The 22368-nt window shown below is 37.3% G+C and overlaps 1 protein-coding gene across 7 annotated transcripts in view; it reads left to right on the top strand.

Annotated features, from left to right (window-relative positions):
- Nucleotides 1–22368, top strand: part of Gria3 (glutamate ionotropic receptor AMPA type subunit 3) — a 274362-nt gene that overhangs the window by 174664 nt on the left and 77330 nt on the right. For all 7 annotated transcript variants that reach the window (XR_003735837.2, XM_028881611.2, XM_028881610.2 and 4 more), the window contains 4 exons: nucleotides 12419–12580; nucleotides 15923–16090; nucleotides 20084–20188; nucleotides 21037–21144. Coding sequence is in view for 6 of the 7 variants with exons in the window: in XM_028881611.2 (XP_028737444.1) it covers nucleotides 12419–12580; nucleotides 15923–16090; nucleotides 20084–20188; nucleotides 21037–21144 (543 nt within the window). In the remaining variant the exon portion in view is untranslated. The remainder of the gene's footprint in view (nucleotides 1–12418; nucleotides 12581–15922; nucleotides 16091–20083; nucleotides 20189–21036; nucleotides 21145–22368) is intronic.

The following is a 22368-nucleotide window of genomic DNA, read 5'->3' on the forward strand; positions in this document are numbered from 1 at the left end:
GGTGGGAAGAGCATACATATGGAGATCAGGGGACGGCTTTTGGGGGTTGGTTCTCTCCAGGTATAGAATTCAGATCACCTTTATCCACTGAGGCAACTCACCAGCCTCAAAGGTTAAGTATGTGTGTGTGTGTGTGTGTGTGTGTGTGTGTGTGTGTCTAATTTTAGTGCCCCAAATTGTATTCACTCCACTGCAAAGAAGACAGAACACCATGTCCTCGAGAAACTTATAATCATATTGATGAGATCAGTCATGCCTAGCTATGGTAACTGGCCTAGAGATAGACAAAGAATAAAGAGAAAACATAACATGAGAAGTCAGCACTGCTTGTACTGTAGTCACCAAAAATTTTGTAGAATGTGACATTAAAAAGATGCTCTAAAGGCCTTTTTCGACTAACTAATGGAAGCAGATGCACAGATCCACAGGCAAACACCAGGCTGAGCTCCAGGAGTCCAGTTGAAGAGAGAGAGAAAAGAGGGATCCTATGAGCAAGGGGCATTAAGATCATGATGGGGAAACCCACAGAGACAACTAAACCTAACTAGTGGGAACTCATGAAATTTAGATCAACAACTGTGGAGCCTCCATAGGACTGGACTAGGCCCTCTGCATACAGGAGATGGTTGTGTAGCTTGATCTGCTTAAGGGGGGGGGTCAAAATCCATCCCCGGTGCATGACCAGGCTTTTTGGAGCCCATTACCTATGATGGGACACTTTGCGCAGCCTTGACACAGGGAGAGGGACTTGGACCTGCCTCAACTGAATGTACTTCCCCATGAGAGGACTTAGCTTCTTGTAGGAGGAAGGGGGATGCTGGAGGGGAGGGAGGAGGGAAGAGGGGGATCTTTGATTGGTATGTAAAATGAATTTTAAAAAATCTTAATGAAAAAAAAGATGCTCTAAAGGCTTAGAATGATCCATTTACATGACAAAACAGAAAAACCATCTAAACAGAACATCACATGCCAAGATAATGATCAGCATGTTTTCCCTGAATTGACAAAATGCAATTTTATCTCGACTAAAGCAAGGCTTTACTAGGCAGGTTAAAGAGCAATAGAAAGTCATTGATGTGTTTCAAGCAGGGGAGGGACATGATCTGATTTATGCCTTGAAAATTATCAGAGAAAAGTGGATGAATTTTACAATAAATAAATCATACCTCAGTAAAGCTGTTAAAAATAAAATAAAAGATATCAGAGGCTGTTTCCCTCACCAGTTATAAAGTCACAATTACTTGTTTATCCCTATAAATAGCTCCAAATGGACTGAAGTCCCATACATAGTGACCATGTATGATATGGCTCACCATTCTAACCACTCAAAAAATTTCAGAGTATATTTGGTGATTGGATTAGAGAATAAAAGAGCTAGTAAACAATTCAAGCAACCTGTAATCAAGTGCTAATTGGTATGGTATAATCTTTCACTCTTTGCACTAACCCCACCCCCACCCTTGTGGGAGAACTCATCTGCTTTCCATTTCTTTCATTAGGAATCTGGTAACTTAAGCCACCACAATTACTTTGCATTTCTGTGTTGAAGCATCACCCCCGAATGAACAATTCAAATAGCACTAAAGACAGAGTCAGTTTCATGAAAATGATAAGATAGATTGTTGGTTGTCCTTGGCAGCCTTCCAAGCCTACATTCCACTGCTTTTTCTCTTCCCTCCAGCAGGCCACTTTCCCATATCTCACCCATGATCTATTATCAGTTTAGTAAAAGTCACCTGACTTACCGTGTGCTTGTTTTTATCTACGTACAAAAGGCACCATAAGGACAATTCCATGTGCAAGAAATCTTTGTATAATATCTTGAAAATAAATACTCTAAAAGTAAGCCTAGAATGAGTTTATTTCCAGGTCTAAATTATCCATACTACCTGAAGGAAAATTATTTGCTTACATGTAAATCAATAGAGATTAGATAATACCAAAGTCATCTGAAACTTTTGAAGTTTGAATCATCAAATTAGGGACAGACTGTGTTGAATGTCAATTGTTCAAACACCAGATTTGTGAATAATGGGCTTAGATAATTAACCAAGGACTGTTTACAGGACCTTGAATAAACTTCTTAGGCACAAAGTCATGGCTCATCTTATACAGCCGAATTCAGATATGAACACCAGTGCTCTGGATCAGAAAGATGCAATGTGATAGAAAGGTGATACAATTGATGAAATGGAAGTGAGTATCTTCACTGCTCATGTTTCCAGCGAATATTTCCATCAACGCAGAGGCAAATAGCCAGATGTACAGATATTTAATACCTGAAAAGGAGAAAAGAATTTCCTTTTTCATTTAAGAATTTTTTTTTATTCATTTTACATACCAACCACAGATCCCTCTCTCAGGCCTCCTCCTGCTCCCTCCTGGCCTTCCTCCCACCCCGGCCCACCCCCCATCTTTTCCTCCAAAAGGGTAAGGGCTCCCATGGGGAGTCAGCAAAGCCTGGGACATTCAGTTGAGGCAGAACCAAGCCCCTCCCCCTTGCATGAAGGCTGAACAAGGCATCCCACCATAGGTAATGGGCTCCAAAAAGCCAGCTCATGCACCAGGCATAGATCCTGATCACACTGCCAGGGGCCCCTCAAACAGACCCAGCTACACAAGTGTCTCCTGGATGCAGAGGGTCTAGTCCAGTCCCATGTAGGCTCCACAGCTGTTGCTCTAAATTTCATGAGTTGCCACTAGCTTGGTTCAGTTGTCTCTGTAGATTTCCCCATCCTGATCTTGACCGCCCCCCTTGCTCATAGAATCCCTCTCCCCTCTCTTCAACTGGACTCCCGGAGCTTGGCCTGGTGTTTAGCTGTGGATCTTTGCATCTGCTTACATCAGTTAGTGAAGAAAGGCCTTTAGAGCAACTTTTTGATATCAAATTTCTACAAAATTTTCTCTGACTACAGTACAAGCAGTACTGATTTCTCACATTATGTCTTCTCTTCATTCTTTGTCTATCTCCAGGTCAGTTACTGGATGAAGGCTCTATGATGACAGGGTATTCACCAATCTGATTACCAAGTTAGGCCAGTTCAGGCACCCTCTCCACTATGGCTAGGAATCTAAACCAGGATTGTCCTTGAGGATTCCTGGGAATTTCCCAAGCACCAGATTTCTCCCTAAACTCATAATGTCTCCCTCTATCAAGATATCTCTTTCATTGCTATCCCACTCTGTCTCTCTCCTAGCTCGACCATCCCCCATCCCTTGCCCTCTATTGCCCCCCCATCCCAAGTTCACTCATGGAGCTCTCATCTATTTCCCCTTCCCAAGGTTATCTATGAGTCCTTCTTAGGGTCCTCCTTGTTTCCTAGCTTCTCTGGAGCTGTGGGCTGTAGTCTCGTTATATGAAAAGGAGAAAAGCATTTTAACTCACCCTGTATATGAGCATTGGATTCCTTTCAATCTATCTCTCAATCGCTTCCCTGTGCAAAGTTCACTGAGACAACCAAAGGATACCGCTGTGGCAATTAGGCAAGTAGCACTGATTTTGATATTTAGTGTAAGCCCACAAAAGTAATTGAGTATCTAATCATGAGTTGTAATTGGTAAAATCCCCACGAAATAATAAAATGGGCTTAACAGAAATTCCACTTAGTACAACAGGGAGCTTGGGATCTTGGAGTAACTTAGCAATGACATTGTAGAGTGAGTATACAAATGTACTTATTGTACAGAAGGGAATGTGAAAATAACGAGAACAAAAGTCCATAAGCACTCATCAAAATGTGCAACAGCCCAAGAAATCATTAGAGAAAGAGGAAAAGAAAAGAAGAGAAAAAAGAAGAAAAAGGAGTACAGTTTTTGGTAGACAATACAGCCAAAAATGATATAGAGCTTTCTTAGTCATTATGTTGCTAATTGAAAATGTTCATAAAGATCTAGAGAAAGGATAATCCTTATACATGGTTGGTGGGAATATAAATTATCACAGCCATTTTGGTAAGTGATAAGAAATTTCCTAAAAAAAAAAAAAAAAAAAAAAAAAAAAAAAAAACAAACCTCTAAAAATAAACTACCATGTAGCCCAGCATTGGCACTTCTGGGTATACTGATGTTCCTTGACTTGGCAGACTTTACCTCCCAATGAATGCATCATAAATTGAAAATACAGTAAATCAAAACTGCATCTCAATCAAGCCATGTCAGTTGCAAGAACTTTATAAGCCTGGATTCTAGAGAAACTGAGTCAGGTTAATTGTGAGTTCAAAGTTATCATAGGCAACATAGAAAGAATTTGAGAGAAGGAGTGGGGAGAGAGGAACAGAGATGGGGGAGGGAAGATGCATTGAACATACATAACTCACTGAACACTATAGCTTGGCTCCACAGCCCACTGAAGGTTCTGCTTGTTCACCCTTAATGGAGTGCCTGCTGCAGCTCCACAGCATCCTAACAGTATCATACTGAAACCTGCTAGCTCATTTGTTCATATAATTGCGCTCACAAACTGAATTTTTGTCTGTCATCTCAGTAGAATTAGTGTTTTGCTGAGGCTTTGGGAGGAACCAAGCCTCAGTCTGTAAAATGCAATGGAGTATGTCTGTTTATGCCTGTAGTTCTATCTAGGAATTTGTGAAAGAAATCAAATGATAGAGATAGATGGAGAGCTAAATATCAGGCAGATTCTACCATCTACCAGTACTTTTCTCTAGCTTCCTTCTTTGCCCCGTTACTCTCTACCCTTTTATTTATTTACCTAGTTCAGCTGTTTTTTTTAACCATTTCTGTCACGTAAGATGTTTTACAGAGGTTTGAGTAAGAATGGCCCCCACAGGCTCATATTTGAATGCTTAGTCACCACAGAGCTGAAGTATTTGAAAAGGATTAAGAGGTGTGGCATTGGAAGAAGTGTGTTTCAAAAGTCCGTGTCAAGCCTGGTGTCTTTCTCTTGACCCACAAATTAGGATGTAACTCTTAAGTTACTTCTTCAGCACCATATCTGCCTGTTAGCATGTTCCCCACAATGATGATAATAGACTAAACCCCTGAAACTGTAAGCAAGGCCCCAAGTAAATGCTTTCACTTATATGAGTTTCCTTGGTCATGGTGTCTCTTCCCAGCAATAGTAATCTAAGCTAAGACAACATTTATACACAAACTTGAGACTGGTATGTTGGAAACTCCAAAAGAAAAATCCAGTAAAACATTGTAATAAAGAAAATGCCTTAAACATGGTTATATTTTAAGTAAGTAGGAACCAGCAGCCAGCAAGCTCTTCCTCATAGACATGAGCCTAAACTTCTATCACTAACTTTAACACCTGTATTTTCCTTTATATACTTTAGGTTCTCAATGGACATTTCCATGGTGTCATCATTTTCAGAGGTTTAAGTGAGACTTGAATTCAATATTCCCACATAATGTTTTCAAGTGGCCAGCTCACAAAATGAAATCTACAACTTAAGAAAAAGTGAAATGTCTTAGAAAGTTATGACAGGAGGCATAGCAGGATCAAGAACCTGCAAATATCTTCTTCCACACAAAAAGAGTCACCCAATAGTCCCCTTTGAACATACACACCCTCATTCTTTACCACTTAATCTTGGAATATGGAGTGATTACTGTTTTCACATCACTGTCCTTGATGAAGTTGTTGTGAGACACCTATCTCAGTTTTCCATACCTGGCTAATTGTGTTTACTCAGATAAGCTACAGAATGCAGCATCATGTAATAGAAGTGACAGTATGCTTTGGATCACGTTAGAAGGCAAGCAGGGATCTGCCGAGTGCTGCCTAACATTAGGTTCCACTCTCTCACCTTCTTCCATTCTACCCATGACTTGCATATACTGGTGTTTCCTGTTTTGCTTCTGGTAATTGTTGTTGCTTCTTTTACACTGTTTTACTTATCGAAGTTTCAGTGGGACTGGGGAAATAGTCCCACTCCTTTAGATGATCAGGAGAAATCAAACTCGAGAGAGATTTGTGAGCAAGTAAATTAGCAGTGCCGGCTGATTTGATAAAATGAAAAGTACAGCAAGATCCGGTCAGCTGCAGCACATTATAGAAAGTGATTCCACTTGGATTATTCTACTCCTTAGGACAAACCTTGCCTTTAAAAAAAATCCTTCTTATATTATGAATGTAATTTTGGTGACCTCTTTGCTGAAATTGCCCATCTAATCTCAATTTTCTGTACCTCCAGTTTGTATTGGTGCATGCCACCCATAAAATCTAGAATACTGATGAAAAAGTAGCAGGCTTTAGGCCATGTCAGAAGAGAAACAGAAAACCTAGCAATAATTGCCCAATTCCTGTCCTTAAGTACTAAGCAGTTATCTCCTGACACTCTTGTCTCTCCCAATAACTTTCACACAACCATTCTTCCATTTCACCTTCCATTTGTGGGGTGGCTGTTTCTGGTGTACTATTTTATTTATGGACTTTTCAGTCAACTCAGCATATATTCCTTCCCACTTCTCGGTCTGTAGGTGGTCAGCTCAAGAACTGAAAATCAGTCAGAGCTTGTGAAAAAGTGAAATGCCCTGAAGTGAAATACAATGAGTGTGATGAAAAAGGCTTTGAACCATGTCCAATGAGCAGATGAACCAAGAGTCAGCCAGTTCCTGCCCAGTAGCCAACACTGTTCTCTCACCTTCCTTTGCTCTTTTCCCTGTCTTCCCATTTCCGTTAGTCCTTCTACCTCCCATGCAATAAGTGAAAGTCTCTGTTCTATTTTTCTTTTAGAGAAAACACACTAGTCTCGGTGAGTTTTAGTCAAATATTCTTGTCAGCACAGGAAGTGAACCTTAGTTATATCTATGGATATTCAAAATACCTGAATATATTGTGACAAGAGGCAAAGCAAGAAGGAAACTTCTTCATACCTACCCATATTAGAAACATTAATCTCCAATATTCCCACCTTGTCACAATCGCCCACTTCTTCCTCTTCTAATACCTTATGTATTTGTCAGTAAGCTCCCTTATATTAGTGTCTATGTATAAGTTACCCAAATAATCAAGTCTATTGCCTGTATCTATAGACTATATTTACACATATCACAATGTAATCTAGAGCTATGATCAGAAACACAGCGCAGTTTGTACCATGGTACAAGGGAAAATCATCACTCCCTTGGTCTTTTTTCACTCTTTTCCCATGTAGATAATTTTGGGTCACCTCTTTCATCATGTTACTAGGGATATTAACTGCAAATGTCAACAGTTCAATCTAGCAATACATAATTTAAAAATAACATGTTTGAATGCATGTTATAATGGAAACTGATAAGCTATAAATAAACAGACTACTTTTGCCTCTTAGATATCAATTATAAGTTCATTGTTTTTAATGATATTTCCCATTTTTATTTACTCCTTTTCTCATATGGAATTTGTTATCATCTCTATGAAATTAGTATCTTTCTAGAGATTTAGGAAAGACTCCCTCTCAATATACTTACCTTTTTCTATGAGATCAGGCAAAGTCAAGCAGTGAAATTCCTTTAAATGATGAAATAACAGTAACTGTGAGCTATAACCTTCCAGTGCCTGTCTCTGCATCAGACTATTTTCTCCTAACCTACCTCATCCTGCCACTGTGTCCTGCCTCTAACACTCATCCATTGCCCTACTCACATATTCTGGTTGCTATATTGGCTCCTGACTGTCATTGCTATCCTTATATTGTTTTCAATGATTAGCACCAGTCTTACACCATAATGGCAGTGGGTGTATTACATGATGAAATTTTTTTTTTATTTTTTTGGCTGCTTAGTCAATAAGTTTATTATCCTTATGAAAAAAATCTTCATAGAAAATTGCTTTAGCTCTCAGCAGCCCTTTCCTGAGCTCTGAGGAAGCTTGCCTTCTTTTGAGCAACTTATAAGAAACAGTTCTCTCAGTACCTCAAGAACAACGTGACTACAGATGTGATGGAGGAGATGTATAAGAAAGCTCATGCTGCTATCCGAGAGAATCCAGTCTATGAGAAGAAGCCCAAGAGAGAAGTGAAAAAGAAGAGATGGAACCAACCCAAAATGTCTCTTGCTCACATGATGAAAATTATTTAATAAAATAAAGCAGAAATGGATATTTCCCTGAATACTTTGAATATTATTCACAGAGTTTCAGGAACTGGACATCTCTTGCCCTTAACTGAGATCCTCAATCCTAAAAGAACTGGAGTCTTTCTTTTCCTCCATCTTGATGTGCCTTCTCATGATTGTGAAATAATTCATGGCCATCTCTCTTCTGTCAAAGTCATGGGAAATACGTGTTGAAACCAGGCTTGATTTAATCCTCAGAGATGATAGTATCTCACAATATAAGCTAGCACTTTGTAAAGGAAAACAGTGACTGAACTGCTAAATTGAATCAGAATAAAGTTAGTCCAGGGTCTAGCTGAATCCTGCGATTTATTCAGCACCTCTATCTGAGCTCCCCTTGTTCCACCCCTGACATTCCTCCCTTTATTTTCTATCCACTGTCCAAGCAGTCAACGTGGACTTTTGCATTTAGAAATCCATGGTCTCAATATTCTCAAATTAGTAACATTTTGTGGCAACGCTTAAAAGTAAATTTGATATGAATTGTAGAAAAGTTAAATTCCTTACAATACTGAGAAAGCAGATGAATGTGGACCAGGGCTCAGCCACACTCTCCCCCTATTCATAATGTGTGGCCCCAAACTTAGTATTTTAAGTGTCTTTCATCTTTTTTCTTTTATATCATCCAAAGTTTCGAAGGTCTCTTCTACAGTGTTATGTTTATACAATCTTTAGATAGACTTAGCCTCAAAATCATCCTTAACGTTCCTTGCAACCAAGCAAGAAGTAAAATTTTGAACATATATAAGCAATCACAATGTCCAATGTCCTAATAAGATGGGTAGAGAAAGTGAGCTAGTTGCCAGCCAGCTGCCTTTCTCCAACTTCATTATCTTACCATGACACTCCCTGCAACACTTCCCTCCCATCATTTGAGTCCCCTTTTTGTACCCTCTATGTGTCTGGGGGTATCCTGTTCTGTTTAGTGTCTTTATTCTGGTTTCAAGGATACGCAACTTCAATAAAACACTATAAAGAGATGTGTGTGTCCAACCCAATAACTATCTCTAACCACAACTTATGACAAAGCGTAGTGCTTTAAAATTTGGGAGCTAGGAGTCTAACAGTGTGTGCCTTTAAATCTGAACTCATCACTGATCCTCTATATTTCTCCCAGTCTTGCCATTCCATGTTTCTAGTCTACATACTACATGTCTGCTAGTCAGCTTTGTTATAATAGTTATTTCACTAACTGTAGGTAGTTTGGAGCCTCAATTTATAACTTTGTCAACACAACAATAGACTCTAGTAAGTTATTTAAAAACAGAAGATAAAACAGGTCTTATAAAGGTAAAACAAATATAGAAGGCAGAGCACGAGCCACCGAACCTTCTTTCTCCGCTGTCTTCTGCCACTGACCCTTCCCCCATTCTTTTATTGAAACTTTTCATCATCTATGTGTTCTGTGATTATTTGATGTATCTTTTGAGAGAATTTAAGAGCTGTATCCCCAATTGGACCACTGTGGAGACTGTAGTTAACCCACATAAAGAAGAAATCTGACAAAGGAATCAGAGACCTTCCCCTTTACCCATAACAGCATGCAAATAGGCAGGCAGCTTTCTTATGCAGTATCTGTTACTGCCCAATATGTTTTCATTTGGCAAAATTAAAACTATTAATTAAAGTCATATTCTCCGTTTTCTGTTTTTCTTCATTTGGGGAGTAGGGAGTTGAGTAATAGACTTTCTTAGCAATGACAGCCTCTGCTAGGTTTTATACACAAGCTTGCTTCTCTGGTGACTTTAGTGCAGGGGTTAGCAAATTGGAGAAAATAATGTCATAGTATCTTTCATGAAGGGATCCTTTAGGATAAAACTCATCATAACAACTTAATATTAACTTTAAAATGCCTTGTGGTTATTAGAAAGGAGGAGTGATTCTTAATATGCAAACCAAACTAATTGGCTCCTTCTCCAATCTCCTTAAATTCATATCTCACAATGAATGGAAGATGATGGGGATTCTAATTACTGAGAAAGTGTTTCACTAAAATATTTTCTAAGACCATTTTCTGAGTCATTTTAAAGAACTCTGAAATTAAGGGAGTAAAGTCGGGGTTGATGATTGGAGAGGGACACATGGGACATTTCTGAGTACTGGTTAAATCGGGGGCAGATATTAATAATATCTTCACTTAAAGATGTGCACATACTTTTTTGTGATTATCACACTTCAAAGAAGATGTTTTGAAAATGCAAAAAGAAAGTAAAAGAATTTATAATAATATGGGTAATATAGGCATATGCATTTATCAAAAACACATTGAATATACTTTTATGACTATATGTTTCATTAAATATTAATTTTACCTCAAAAGGAAAAAAAGAGGCTGGAAAGAAGACCCACACATATGTGGGCATATTTACTTGTATGTACACATGTACACACCCATATGCACATACTTATACCACAAATACAAAAAGTAAGGGAGAAAAATAACTATATAAACATGAAATTCTAGTTATTGGCACATGTATTAAATCTTTGGAGGTAAAAGATATTAATATCTGCACATAATTACCACTTCTTTGTTTGAAATATATTCCAAAAATGAAACTGACTTGTGAACAAGAGACTATTAGTAATAAAGTATAAATATTGACTATAAGGGTGTTCACTGTATAGTACTTTCAAAGTTTCTGTATATTTGAAATTTTCTTACACTAAAATGTTAGCGGTGAGGTTGTGTTGGAAGATTGCTCAGTTAAAAACAAGTTATACATGAGAATATGAATTCAGGTCCCTAAAACTCATGTACAAAAGGTGGGCATGGTGGTGCATGCATGTTATCCAAGTGTGGGAGAAGGGGAATTGGAAGAGACAGGAGAATCAATGGAGCTAATTGTCAGCCAACCAACCAAATCAATGAGCTCCAGGTTTAGTGAGAAACCTTGTCTCAGGAAAAAAGGAAGAGCAATTGAGGAAAACACTCAACACTGACCACTGGTCTCCACACATATGTTGTTACTTGTATATTCATACATAAACACATGCACACATGCACACACAAAATCTCAAGATAATCTAAACTTAAAATGTTTATTTTTCTAAAAGAATTTCAAACATGAGTACTGTATTTACATCCCTTCTACCTTCTCCCTCTCCTCCCTTTTCTCCTTCAACTCCCTCTTAAAATCAATATATTTTTCAAATTTTAGTCTCTTGATTTTTATAAGCAGTAAAACTGCCACAGGCACATTCTACAATTTTCCCAAATGATAAAGAAATCCATTTCATTTACTAATTTCTTCTTGTTGTTTTCTTTTTGAATGCAAGAGCAATGAGGTACACAGGCTATATACCCGAATTCTGGCAACAGCCGTGGAGGAGGAAAACTCAGAACTAGCCAACTCCTATATTTGAAATATAAAGGAAATTCCCATCTGCTAGGACCCTTTCGCTTCTCACTGTCACAGAAGTCTGTTGCCTATAAGCACATTTATTTTATTTCTTTTTCTGAAAATAGTTTCTTTTCATACAATATATTCTTATGGTTTCCTCTCCCCCAACTCCTCTGAGCTTTCCTCCACCTTCCCTCCTATTGATATAGAAAGCTGTTATCCATTCATTAAGGATTCTAACACATGAGCAACAAAGCACAGGAGACCCACCGCCAATAGAAGTAGCAGCAATTCCTGGGTAAGGTATCCCAGAAGACAGCAATACCCAATGGAGTTGGCAGTGCCCATGTGGAAAGGCTTAGGTGTGAACCCTGGGGAAAGCACTTTGAAGAACTTGGGTGACAAAGACACCAGATGGTAACAAGAGCAAGTTAAGGAGCAAATGGTGGATGCTATACAGATGTCAAGACTCATTTATGGATTCATGTGAGACGCACCCTGGGGTTTCTGCCATCATATACAAGCCGGCTGTCAGCTTCACTCACTGGTATTTCTGTGAATCACAAATGTCTAAATATTCATCACCAGAATCTGAAGCACTCTGCTATCTTCAGCATGTTAAGGTGAAGAAAGATTTTTTATAGCACTTCTTAATGGTCAAATGTCTTCAACATTCTCTAGTCACATCGCATTAAATATGACTCTATGTAGGAAGACTGAAATTACAGATAAATGAAACAAAATACTCTTGAAAGCAGAACCTGTGTTGTTCCATGTGGTACTTAAATAAAGTCACAGACAGGAAAATGGAAGTATGCACCATGTCTTCATTGTGCCTATAGTTTCAAAGACATGCTATCCTACAAATTAGTTACACATTGAAGACCTTCTTTATTGCTAATAATTAATCCCAGGGAAGGAATCCTTCATTTTATCCTTAGTCTCCAACAGATAATGTAAGCAACAATGTATGCCTCTCACAGTCATGATCCCTTTCACTGTCTTTCCAGGGTTTTACAGACATTTCACTGGAAAGAGTCATGCACGGGGGAGCTAATATTACAGGTTTCCAGATTGTCAACAATGAAAACCCAATGGTTCAGCAGTTCATACAGCGCTGGGTGAGACTGGATGAAAGGGAATTTCCTGAAGCCAAGAATGCACCACTAAAGGTAATGCTCCATGACACATAGATAATGAAGGCCAGCTTTCCAAAGCTTTTCGATATGGATATTGTATATTTACAACCATCCTGTGGTCTAGTGTTTTTCCCCCAGAAGTGATTTAAAGATGCTGAAAAAGACAGTTGTAATTGATTCTATTATGTAACCCCATCCCCATATAAAGAAACTATAGAGAATAAGATTTTACAAAAAGCTAGTGTTTGAAAATAAGTTAACTTTAATTTTAAATGAATTTAATTTCTAATATTCTCATAGTAATTTGCACTAGTACAAGAACCTGAATCAGGCAAAGGGTGGAGGTAGTGGGAATAGGTAAAGAAGATTGATAGTCTGAAACAGAAAATTGGATTTTACATTATTTATGTGATTGCTCCATGATAATAAGTTCCATGAATCTCAGAACACCCAGGTGAATTAGTCTCTAATATAGACTATGTATTACCTACATGTATGGAAATATTGAACAGAAATAGTTGCCTGTCTACAAAAGTGTCTTTAAAAATAATTAGATTATGTAAGTTGCTCATTTTCTCAAAATCTAGATAAGAATAGTAAAAGTAGAAAGTCATATTTAGAGTCCATATTTTTCCTATGTGTTCCCTATGGTTAGAGATCCTATTATTTACTCACAAGTTTAAAACAGATGAATTAGAGGAAATTATTCATGTACACAAAGGATCTTTCATATATATATATACATATATATATATATGTATGTATACTTGAATTGATGTGCTAAGAGAACATCAATTCAAATATGAAACTAGCTTTTAATTCTCCTTTGTTGCTATAATGAAAATGTGTACTATGTCCACAATGTAAGATGAGGAGTCAAGTACTGTTAAAGTCGTTCCTTTAAAAAGGGAAACTGGGGAAGTTCTCCTTTCTCATATTTTCATGTTCTCATTTCTCTCTGACAGTAATAGGGTAGAGAGGAACCATGGGGGACATAGAAGAAAGAAGAGATGCGCTCTGTACTACCCTAAATGGGTCACATCAGAACCTAATACAAGTAAAATTTTTAAACAATTGAAATGCTCTAGAAAATTCACAATCTAAACATAATTTTACAATTCAATAAATTCACTCACTAGTTAGGAGCTAACTGTATTGGTTGTAGTACAGACTATACGTGCCAGAGTTTTCCAGGACAGTCCCGTTTTAAACCATCCTGCCCTTTGGTCAGACCAGGTGTCCTAATTTGGCACAGCAAATATGGTCACATTCTGAATGAGGAATGTTTTATAATCAAATCCTTTGTAATGTACTAAACTGGTATGATTTTTCCTGCTATATTTAGGTGAGCTTATAAAAGTTTATATTTCCATGAAACTGCCTAACCACACTGCCTTGTGATGTTTCAATTTAGCAACTATAGAAGACAGAGATACATTTGTTCATTATTTTAAGGGTTCTCAACAATTTTCAAAATACAGTGTTAGATGTAAGAAAATGAACAAGGATAAAAGATATAAAGAGAGATACTACAGAGTAGATTATTCCTGCTCTGAAGATGTATAACTTGTAGAAAAGATAATGAAAACCATCTCAGGTACCAATTAATAACAACGAGTGTGTGTGATGCAATGTGCTCATGTCTGATAAACTTATATCTGATAAGTTTATTAAGGTACACAATATTTTGGGGAACACAATACCACCACATTTCCTCTCTTTTTGTCTAAAATTAAAGAAAGCTTATAACTAATACAAGAAAAACTATCCAATAAGTATATACAATATATACAGCCAAAAATTACATTAATGATGTCTAGTCCATTAACATTTGACAGATTCAGATAAAAACTCCATTATATATTAACAATGTCCAGCCAGTAACATCTGATAAACTAAGTTTATCAGATATAAGTAATATCTGATAAATTACAAAGAAATGCTTAGTCTTATAAGTAAAGCCCTACAAATGGTTTAAAAAAGTATTGAGCCTTGTACTGAATCAATCAAAGATACTACTTTAATACTTGATATAGAATATATAGAGTTGGGAGAAATCATCTAGAAATTAAAATCCAGATACTGTTTAATCTATATTTTATAAACATTTCTTTTTAGGGTCTATTTTAGATAGAGGGTGATCTCATGCATAGGCAAATAGAAACTGAATGAAGTGCAAAATTAATCAGTTCTTTTAGTATAGCTTTAGAAGAACTGAATCAAGATGGGTGACAATTTATGCAGTTGGTTGGGAAGAAAATCACCACTGTTTGCTTTAGGTAGTGCTAGGATGGGCAAATACAACGATTTTTCTTCATAAAAGAAAATATGTTTCTATTATAGTTATACTTGATGACTTGCTTCTGAAACAAAAGTAACATGAGAAAAGTAAATTGATAGTTGTAGAGACAACAATGTATTCGCTCCCAATTGTATTTGGACAGACTTTTATATAGTAAGCACTCCCCTTAGGACATTTTGCTATGTTTTAAAGAGTCAATAAGATTCCATATTCTATAAGTATTCATCACCCTTGCAAAACAGAGGGCAGCTTATTTTAATCATGCTTTGTTGATTCATTTAATAGAAAAGCATCCACCATTTCAAACTGCAGATAATCAAATCCCTTGTGTTAAGTGACTAGCCTCATCTCTAGTAGAACATATCACTGTACACATGGAACAGAAAGTAAGTATTCTTGCCTGAAAGAGGTAACATCATGAAGCATTGCCTACAAATTGTCGACGTTATCAGATTTAAAACTCAATAACAATTGTAATTTTCTACAATTGAAAAGCATCTTTGGTTTTTGCTACCCCCTGGGAAACAAAAACTGATTTATTGCTGGCCAGAGGTCCTAGCTTGCTGCAAACATGGTCCAGACAGAAATGATTAATGTTTCCTTCCAAATTAATTTCAAGCTGTCTAACTTAGCTATTTCCATTTTCCCCTAAGTAAAGAACAGATCTAAATTTTCTATTACAAACAGCAATAACTCAGCCTTGCTTTAGGATATGCTGTTTCCTCTCTAATCTATATATGCCATCCCTTAACATCACATGCATTTCTTCCCTTATGAAAGATCCAGCCTTTTATAGTCACTCACTCAATATGAAGCAATATTGAGAGCTAGAAAGAGATTCCCTTGAGCCATTTGATCTTAATAATCCTAACATGTGCACACATGAGGTAAGAGGCATCATTGTTGAATGCATCAAAGTCAGGCTTGCCCAGAGAGAATTTCCAACTCAAATAATTAGGATGATTTCTTTGTAGAGCAAAAGGTAGAGGTGAAGGAAAACCATAAGGAAGTACAAGGCAAGTCTGGAGGATGTTGTTTATGATGTTCTCTTCTTTTCCATGCATCTATTTTAGTACACATCTGCATTGACACACGATGCAATATTGGTCATAGCAGAAGCCTTCCGATACCTGAGGAGGCAGCGAGTGGATGTATCCCGCAGAGGCAGTGCTGGAGACTGCTTAGCGAATCCTGCTGTGCCCTGGAGTCAAGGAATTGATATTGAGAGAGCTCTGAAAATGGTAAAGACAATTGTTTGTTGGAGTGGGTAGGCCTTATAAAGACACAAAAAAAATGAGACCCCCGTCCTGAAAGAGGGTGTACTAAAAGGAACAGCATCTCAGGCTGTACAGAAAAGATAAATGCAGATGATCACCCCAATCTAGAATTCCATCAGTAGAAAGATCTACAATGAAGTTTGAAAAATATAGTAAATTTAGGGCAAATAAATTTTGGGGTCTGTGCTGCACTGTAGATAGAAAATGAAACTTGGTATCCTCTGAAATTATAGATTAAAAACTAAATAGGTTCAAAATAACATGTCTTCTACAAATATGACATTTCCTAGGGAGACTGGGATATTTTATAAAATGTTCCTAACTTCAAGATAAGCATTACAAAGGACAGCAGCATTCTTAGGCACATCAGACAAATTATGAGCCGAATGGACTGTGGAACTGAGCCAGTGTGATAGTATTTCTGTTGTCAAAAAGAACACTTGTACTATTCTGCATGGTAGAATGCAGGAACATGATGCATTTCTAGGCCTACTTAAGAGGCTTTTGCCCAGTGCCGCAAAGAAAAAGCCTAAAGAAAAGTACAAGGAATCAATGGATAGACCATCAAATAGGTCACTTGTTTTTAGTATTTACTGGGTAGGGGATCATTTAAGGCTTCAAGCAGTGTCCTTTGAACAGATTCCATTATTTACACTAGGAGCAACATCACCCATTCATTGCAGCTTTCCAAGCAAGAGCTCTTTCCTGAATATTTTACTTTATGCCTGCCACATGTGCCTGCATGCATTAAAATGAGCCTTCAAGAGTACAAGAATCTCTTCTTTCCAACTAATTATCTTGATGTTTGGGACATCCAAATGAACAAAGAGATAGGCCATCGTAAGATAATTCTGTGCACAACCCAGCAATGAAGAATTGGGAACAGCCTCATAACGTACATCATTTTGGTGTAGTTGGCTCTCTTACTGCCGCCTTAAATTTGCCAAGTTGGATGCATTCAATCAAAAGAGGTTAGAAGCCCCTGTGTCTTTCTCCAAAAAAGAGATATGAGTCATTCTCCTATCATGCAGACTTTTATGTCATTATGTCAATTCCATAACAAGTGCCCTAAGTGTAGTTTGATGGAAGTAGCAGTGCACGATTTTGAAGAGCAGTTAATTAAATTCAACCTTCCTAGCAGTTACAAGATTTGTATTGTCAGGTGGAACATAATGATGAGTGAAATATAAAACTGCCTCAGAGTGAATCAAAAGGAATTTTCATCAACAAAACCTCATGGGGCAGAAGCCAGCATTTCTAATTGATTGGCCATTCATAACATAATCCACCACCTTCCCCAAAGAGAAAACTGGCCACCAGAGTAGAAAATAAGAAACGTGACTACAGGCCAGGTGGTGGTGGCACACACCTTTAATTCCAGCACTCGGGAGGCAGAGCCAGGTGGATCTCCATGAGTTCGAGGCCAGCCTGGGCTAGAGTGGGTTCCAGGAAAGGCACAAAGCTACACAGAGAAACCCTGTCTTGAAAAACTAAAAAGGAAGGAAGGAAGGAAGGAAGGAAGGAAGGAAGGAAGGAAGGAAGGAAGGAAGGAAGGAAGGAAGGAAGGAAGGAAGGAAGGAAGAAAGGAAGAAAGAAAGAAAGAAAGAAAGAAAGAAAGAAAGAAAGAAAGAAAGAAAGAAAGAAAGAAAGAAAGAAAGACAGACTACAAAATAATTAAGCCAACTATCCTGTCACACAGAAAAGTTTTCTACATGTCTAACTCACTGGTAAGTTCAAGCTATAAACCAAATATGTCACCTTTCTTTCCAGGCCTTAATGATTAGTCACCTGATCACAGCGATCTTTCAACTCTTTTTACAGACCAACTTGTTTCCACTGCTTCAAAAAATCTGGAAAGCAATGACCTTTTCCAAAAGAATATGGTCCCTCTACAGTAATACTGTAATATTCAAAGGGACTTAAAATAAGGCTGATCTAAAATACTAAATGCTTTACTAAATTAAAAAATATCCCCCTTTACTTGAGCTCATTAAACTTGAGATTACCTGATGTACAAACATCCTTTCCATGACTAACACATAATTGTTTCTCAATAAACCGTTTTCTTCCTCTAAAGAAATCTTGAAACAAAATCACTGTTTTTAGATAGAAGCATGTAAGGGACCTGATTAAATTAATATATAACCATGCCATCTATTCTGCATTTAGTAAGCACCTATGGGTATGTATCAGGCTCTATATTGGATGCAAATATGAGATAAGCTAAGGAGATCTCATATTTGAATTGCATTGCATTTAGTGTTGAAAACATAGAAAAAGGATGTCTCTTGTCTTGAAATGCTCCCAGTCTAGCATGGAAGCCAGAAAGATATAGATGATTAAAATCATGGGTAAATCATATGCACAGTTATTTGGATTAAAAGGGGATTCTAGGTGGTACAAACCTGTCACTGGCATTCAACACCAGACCACATCCCAAAAAATAGACTTCACTTAGAGTGGTAGTCCAATTCTATTCCTGCTCACCAAAGACTTGAATCATGTTTCTAGTGTCTCTAGGACATCTATTGACCATCTAGTTCATAAATCAAGTTCAGATAAGCTGGATCTTTTGAAATATGTAATTCTTAATGAGACTTGAAGGTCTGAGTATATGAAGCAATGAAGAATTTCTTAATGAGTCCCATGCAATTGTCTCTGCTCTGTCAGACATCACAATGTGCACCAGTTCTATAATCTCCTACTGGTACTAAGCAATCCCCGTCTTAAAAAAAAAAATCCCAAAGCCTTGTTATCAATTTTTTCCTTGGCAGTATAACCCTATTACTGTCCTTGACTTATTTGGTAGCTTGTAATTTTCTAGAAATGGAGGGAAACGTATTTTGCCAGTTTATCCTAAGAAAACAAAACAAAATTTTTTTTGAAGGCTTTGACCCTTACTTAGGAAGGGAAAATTTCAGATAGACTGACAAACAGACAGACAATCTTTATTTGATATCTCTGAACTATAGAGCAGATAACAAAATCTGTCAGTAGATGTAGCCTCTTATTTTCATAAGACTAGGCCTAGGCCCTGGAACCACTATAGCATATGTGGACTCTGAACTTGGCATCTCACTACAAGAATGCAGCTCTAGCGCGTCTATCTTGTTATCTGGCGTTCTATATTCCTAATCCCTTAAAGCTAACAAATTTTTATCCACCGTTGAATTATTTCTCTATTCACCTTCACGCTCTCTGCTACCTATCTATCCCTTGGTATATAGTTTAAATAAGGGGAACTGTAGAAGTTCATAAATGGACAACCCTCTAAAAAATAGCCAAATTCATTATGGATAGTAATTAATACAGCTTGGAGTTGGCAAGAAGACTCCATGGGTTAAGGTGCTTGGTACACAAATTTAATGACCTGAGTTCAATCCAAGATCTCAGGGGGGAAGGAGAGAATCAACTCCTGAAAAATGTCCTCTGAATTCCACATATACACTGTAGCATATGTACACCTGCATTCATACATTCATATCACACACACTGAATAATAAATAAATAATTTTACATGTTAATAAATCTAGACTGTACTGTGATATTCACTACATGCCAGGCATTACTTAGATCTCATTTAATCACCTAAATAGTTCTGAGAGATATGTACTTCAGAGATTTCCTATTTTACAGATTAGGACCACTGAGTCATGTTGTATTTTCAAATATTGGAAATATAAAGATAAGGCACAATGATGGCCCCAAAGAAACTTATAATGAAGAAGAATGCATTAACCTAGTTCAGCGTAAATACACTCTTAAGAAGGGAATACTAGAAATGTCAAGTCTTTGAAACACTGGTTATAGATGTCTCACTGCATTATACAGGTTGTGAAGACTTGATCTGCCACATGGAATTCAATGACATGAACTGAAAATCCTCAAAAGATTTTATCCTAGAGACCTAGGATGTAAAAGCTAGTGTAACTTTTTGCCTTTTGCCTTTTTTACCAGGTGCAAGTACAAGGAATGACTGGAAACATCCAATTCGATACTTACGGACGTAGGACAAATTATACCATTGATGTGTATGAAATGAAAGTCTCGGGCTCTCGAAAAGTAAGTAACAAAAACAGACAGTAAAAGATATGTCTCTCCAAATATGAGAGCATTCCCACACAAGAGGATATGTGGGAAATACACAAAGAAAAGCCTCACTTGGTGTTTTTGTCTTTCCATCTGCTGAGGAGCATAGATAAGATACATAGAGTTTTGTAATCAGAATGATCCAACTACATGTTTTTAAAGGAGGGTGACCTTCTGAGTCTAGTCAACAGTTTTCTGAACAAAGGGAAGGAATCACCAACTTTATAGCATGCTATTAAACAGAATCTTCCAAAGCACATACGATTTTTAGCAAAGAAAAATGAAAAATAGGTCTCGTTGCATTTTGCTAATCCACCAAAAAAAAAAAAAAAAAAAAAAAAAAAAAAACACCCTTGGGACAAAATACCTTTCCTGTAGCTGAATTTTATATGGCCAGCTGGCTTCTATCTTACTAGTAGTTGAGTTATACATTAAGGGGATTTCATAGCCATATGATAAACTCTTAGACTATAAACTATCTTGTGTTACATCTACAGACTACTAACTAGCTTTATACTCCTATATATCAGCATTTTGAAGTTCCAAACTTTTTTCTGCCATATAAAATTTAATGGTAGAAAAAAATGATCATCACAGGGTGGGCTAAAGTATTTTGCAGAATGTCAGAAAGGGTAAGGCAAGAAAAGGAATCCTCAAGATAAAGGAGCAATAGCATCCCTCTGTGTGTATCCTTTTCGTCCTGAGGGCAGTAACAGATAGAAGCAGAGTATCAATCCTTGTAAATCTCAAACTACTTAAAGTCCACTTAGTATTTTTTGAGAGAAAAATAGGCATCCAGGTCAAATGTCTGTTCTTTCTAGGCTGGTTACTGGAATGAGTATGAAAGGTTTGTGCCCTTCTCAGATCAGCAAATCAGCAATGACAGTGCATCCTCAGAGAACCGGACCATCGTAGTGACTACCATTCTGGTAAGTGTGAACATGCAATAAGCAGACTTTCTCAACAGCATTCTAAAAGTATTATTCAGTTCCAAGTACCTTTATCAGTTCTACAAATATTTTTCAGCCAATGTTTAGTTCATGCATGCAAAAGTTCTAACAGGACAGCTGTTCAGGAACCTCAAACACCTCTCCATGATGAACAGAATGTTGCAATACACAATGGAATTTTATTCATCCATAAAGACACACTGAATTATAGAATTTCCAGGAAAGTTTGCAGAACTGGAAAAATATTATATTAAGTAGTATGACTGAGGCTCAGAAAAACAAACACTACTACATGCTCTCACTCATGCAGATATCAATTTCCAATCATTAAGTATGGGTATTTAAACAGGAGTAAGTATGAGTAATGGCCAAGAAACTAGATAGTGGGTTCATGAGAGCAAAGAGACATCAGTGGGTAGTGGGAAGGGAAACTAAGCACATGCGTTATCAACATGGAAGGGAAAGTACTGGAGACAAAAGGGTACAGGGGGACTGGAGGTAGATGTGGAGGGAAAGGAAGAGGTGGAGAATTGGCCCAGAGCTAAGTATGTGTGAAGGTTCCTTCAGAAAATCAAAAGGAAGAAATAAAGGGTGGAGGGGTGGCTCAGTGGGTAAAGGTGCTTGCCACCAAGCCTGATGGCCTGAGATTAATGCTCAGAACCTATATAGGTGAAGGAGAGAACCAACTCTAGTAAGTTGTCCCTCTGACCTCTAAACAAGCACCATGGTATGTGCTCATTTGCCATATACACACAAAAGAAATACAAAAAGAAAGAGAATAAATAAATGAATGAATGAGGAACAATTTTACATTGTTCTCTTCCACTTCTCCCCCCAAAGAATAGTACTTCACCCGTACATAAAGAGCTGTCATTGTATAAAAGAAAATTAGTTAGGGTTCGAATATTGGCTCTAACACGCCTATGTATAACTGTGCAAGTCACATTTTTTCTAATCCTCAGGATTTTATTTTTGCTATTTCTAGGATGGAAATAAATAAAAATAATATCATACCTATGTCTTAGGAGCATTTCAAGGCACAATTAGCCATATAGAGGTATTCCACAAAGTTCAACACAATACAGACATTTGAGGGAGTAGTGTCAGTTTTAAAATGGTTTTCCAAAAGCTACTTTTAAAGTAGTACATACCTCAGTTCAAGACAAGTATGACATTTAAATAGTATAGACCAATTACTCTCCT

The sequence above is a fragment of the Peromyscus leucopus genome, chromosome X (genome assembly GCF_004664715.2).
Source record: "Peromyscus leucopus breed LL Stock chromosome X, UCI_PerLeu_2.1, whole genome shotgun sequence".
NCBI lineage: Eukaryota > Metazoa > Chordata > Mammalia > Rodentia > Cricetidae > Peromyscus > Peromyscus leucopus.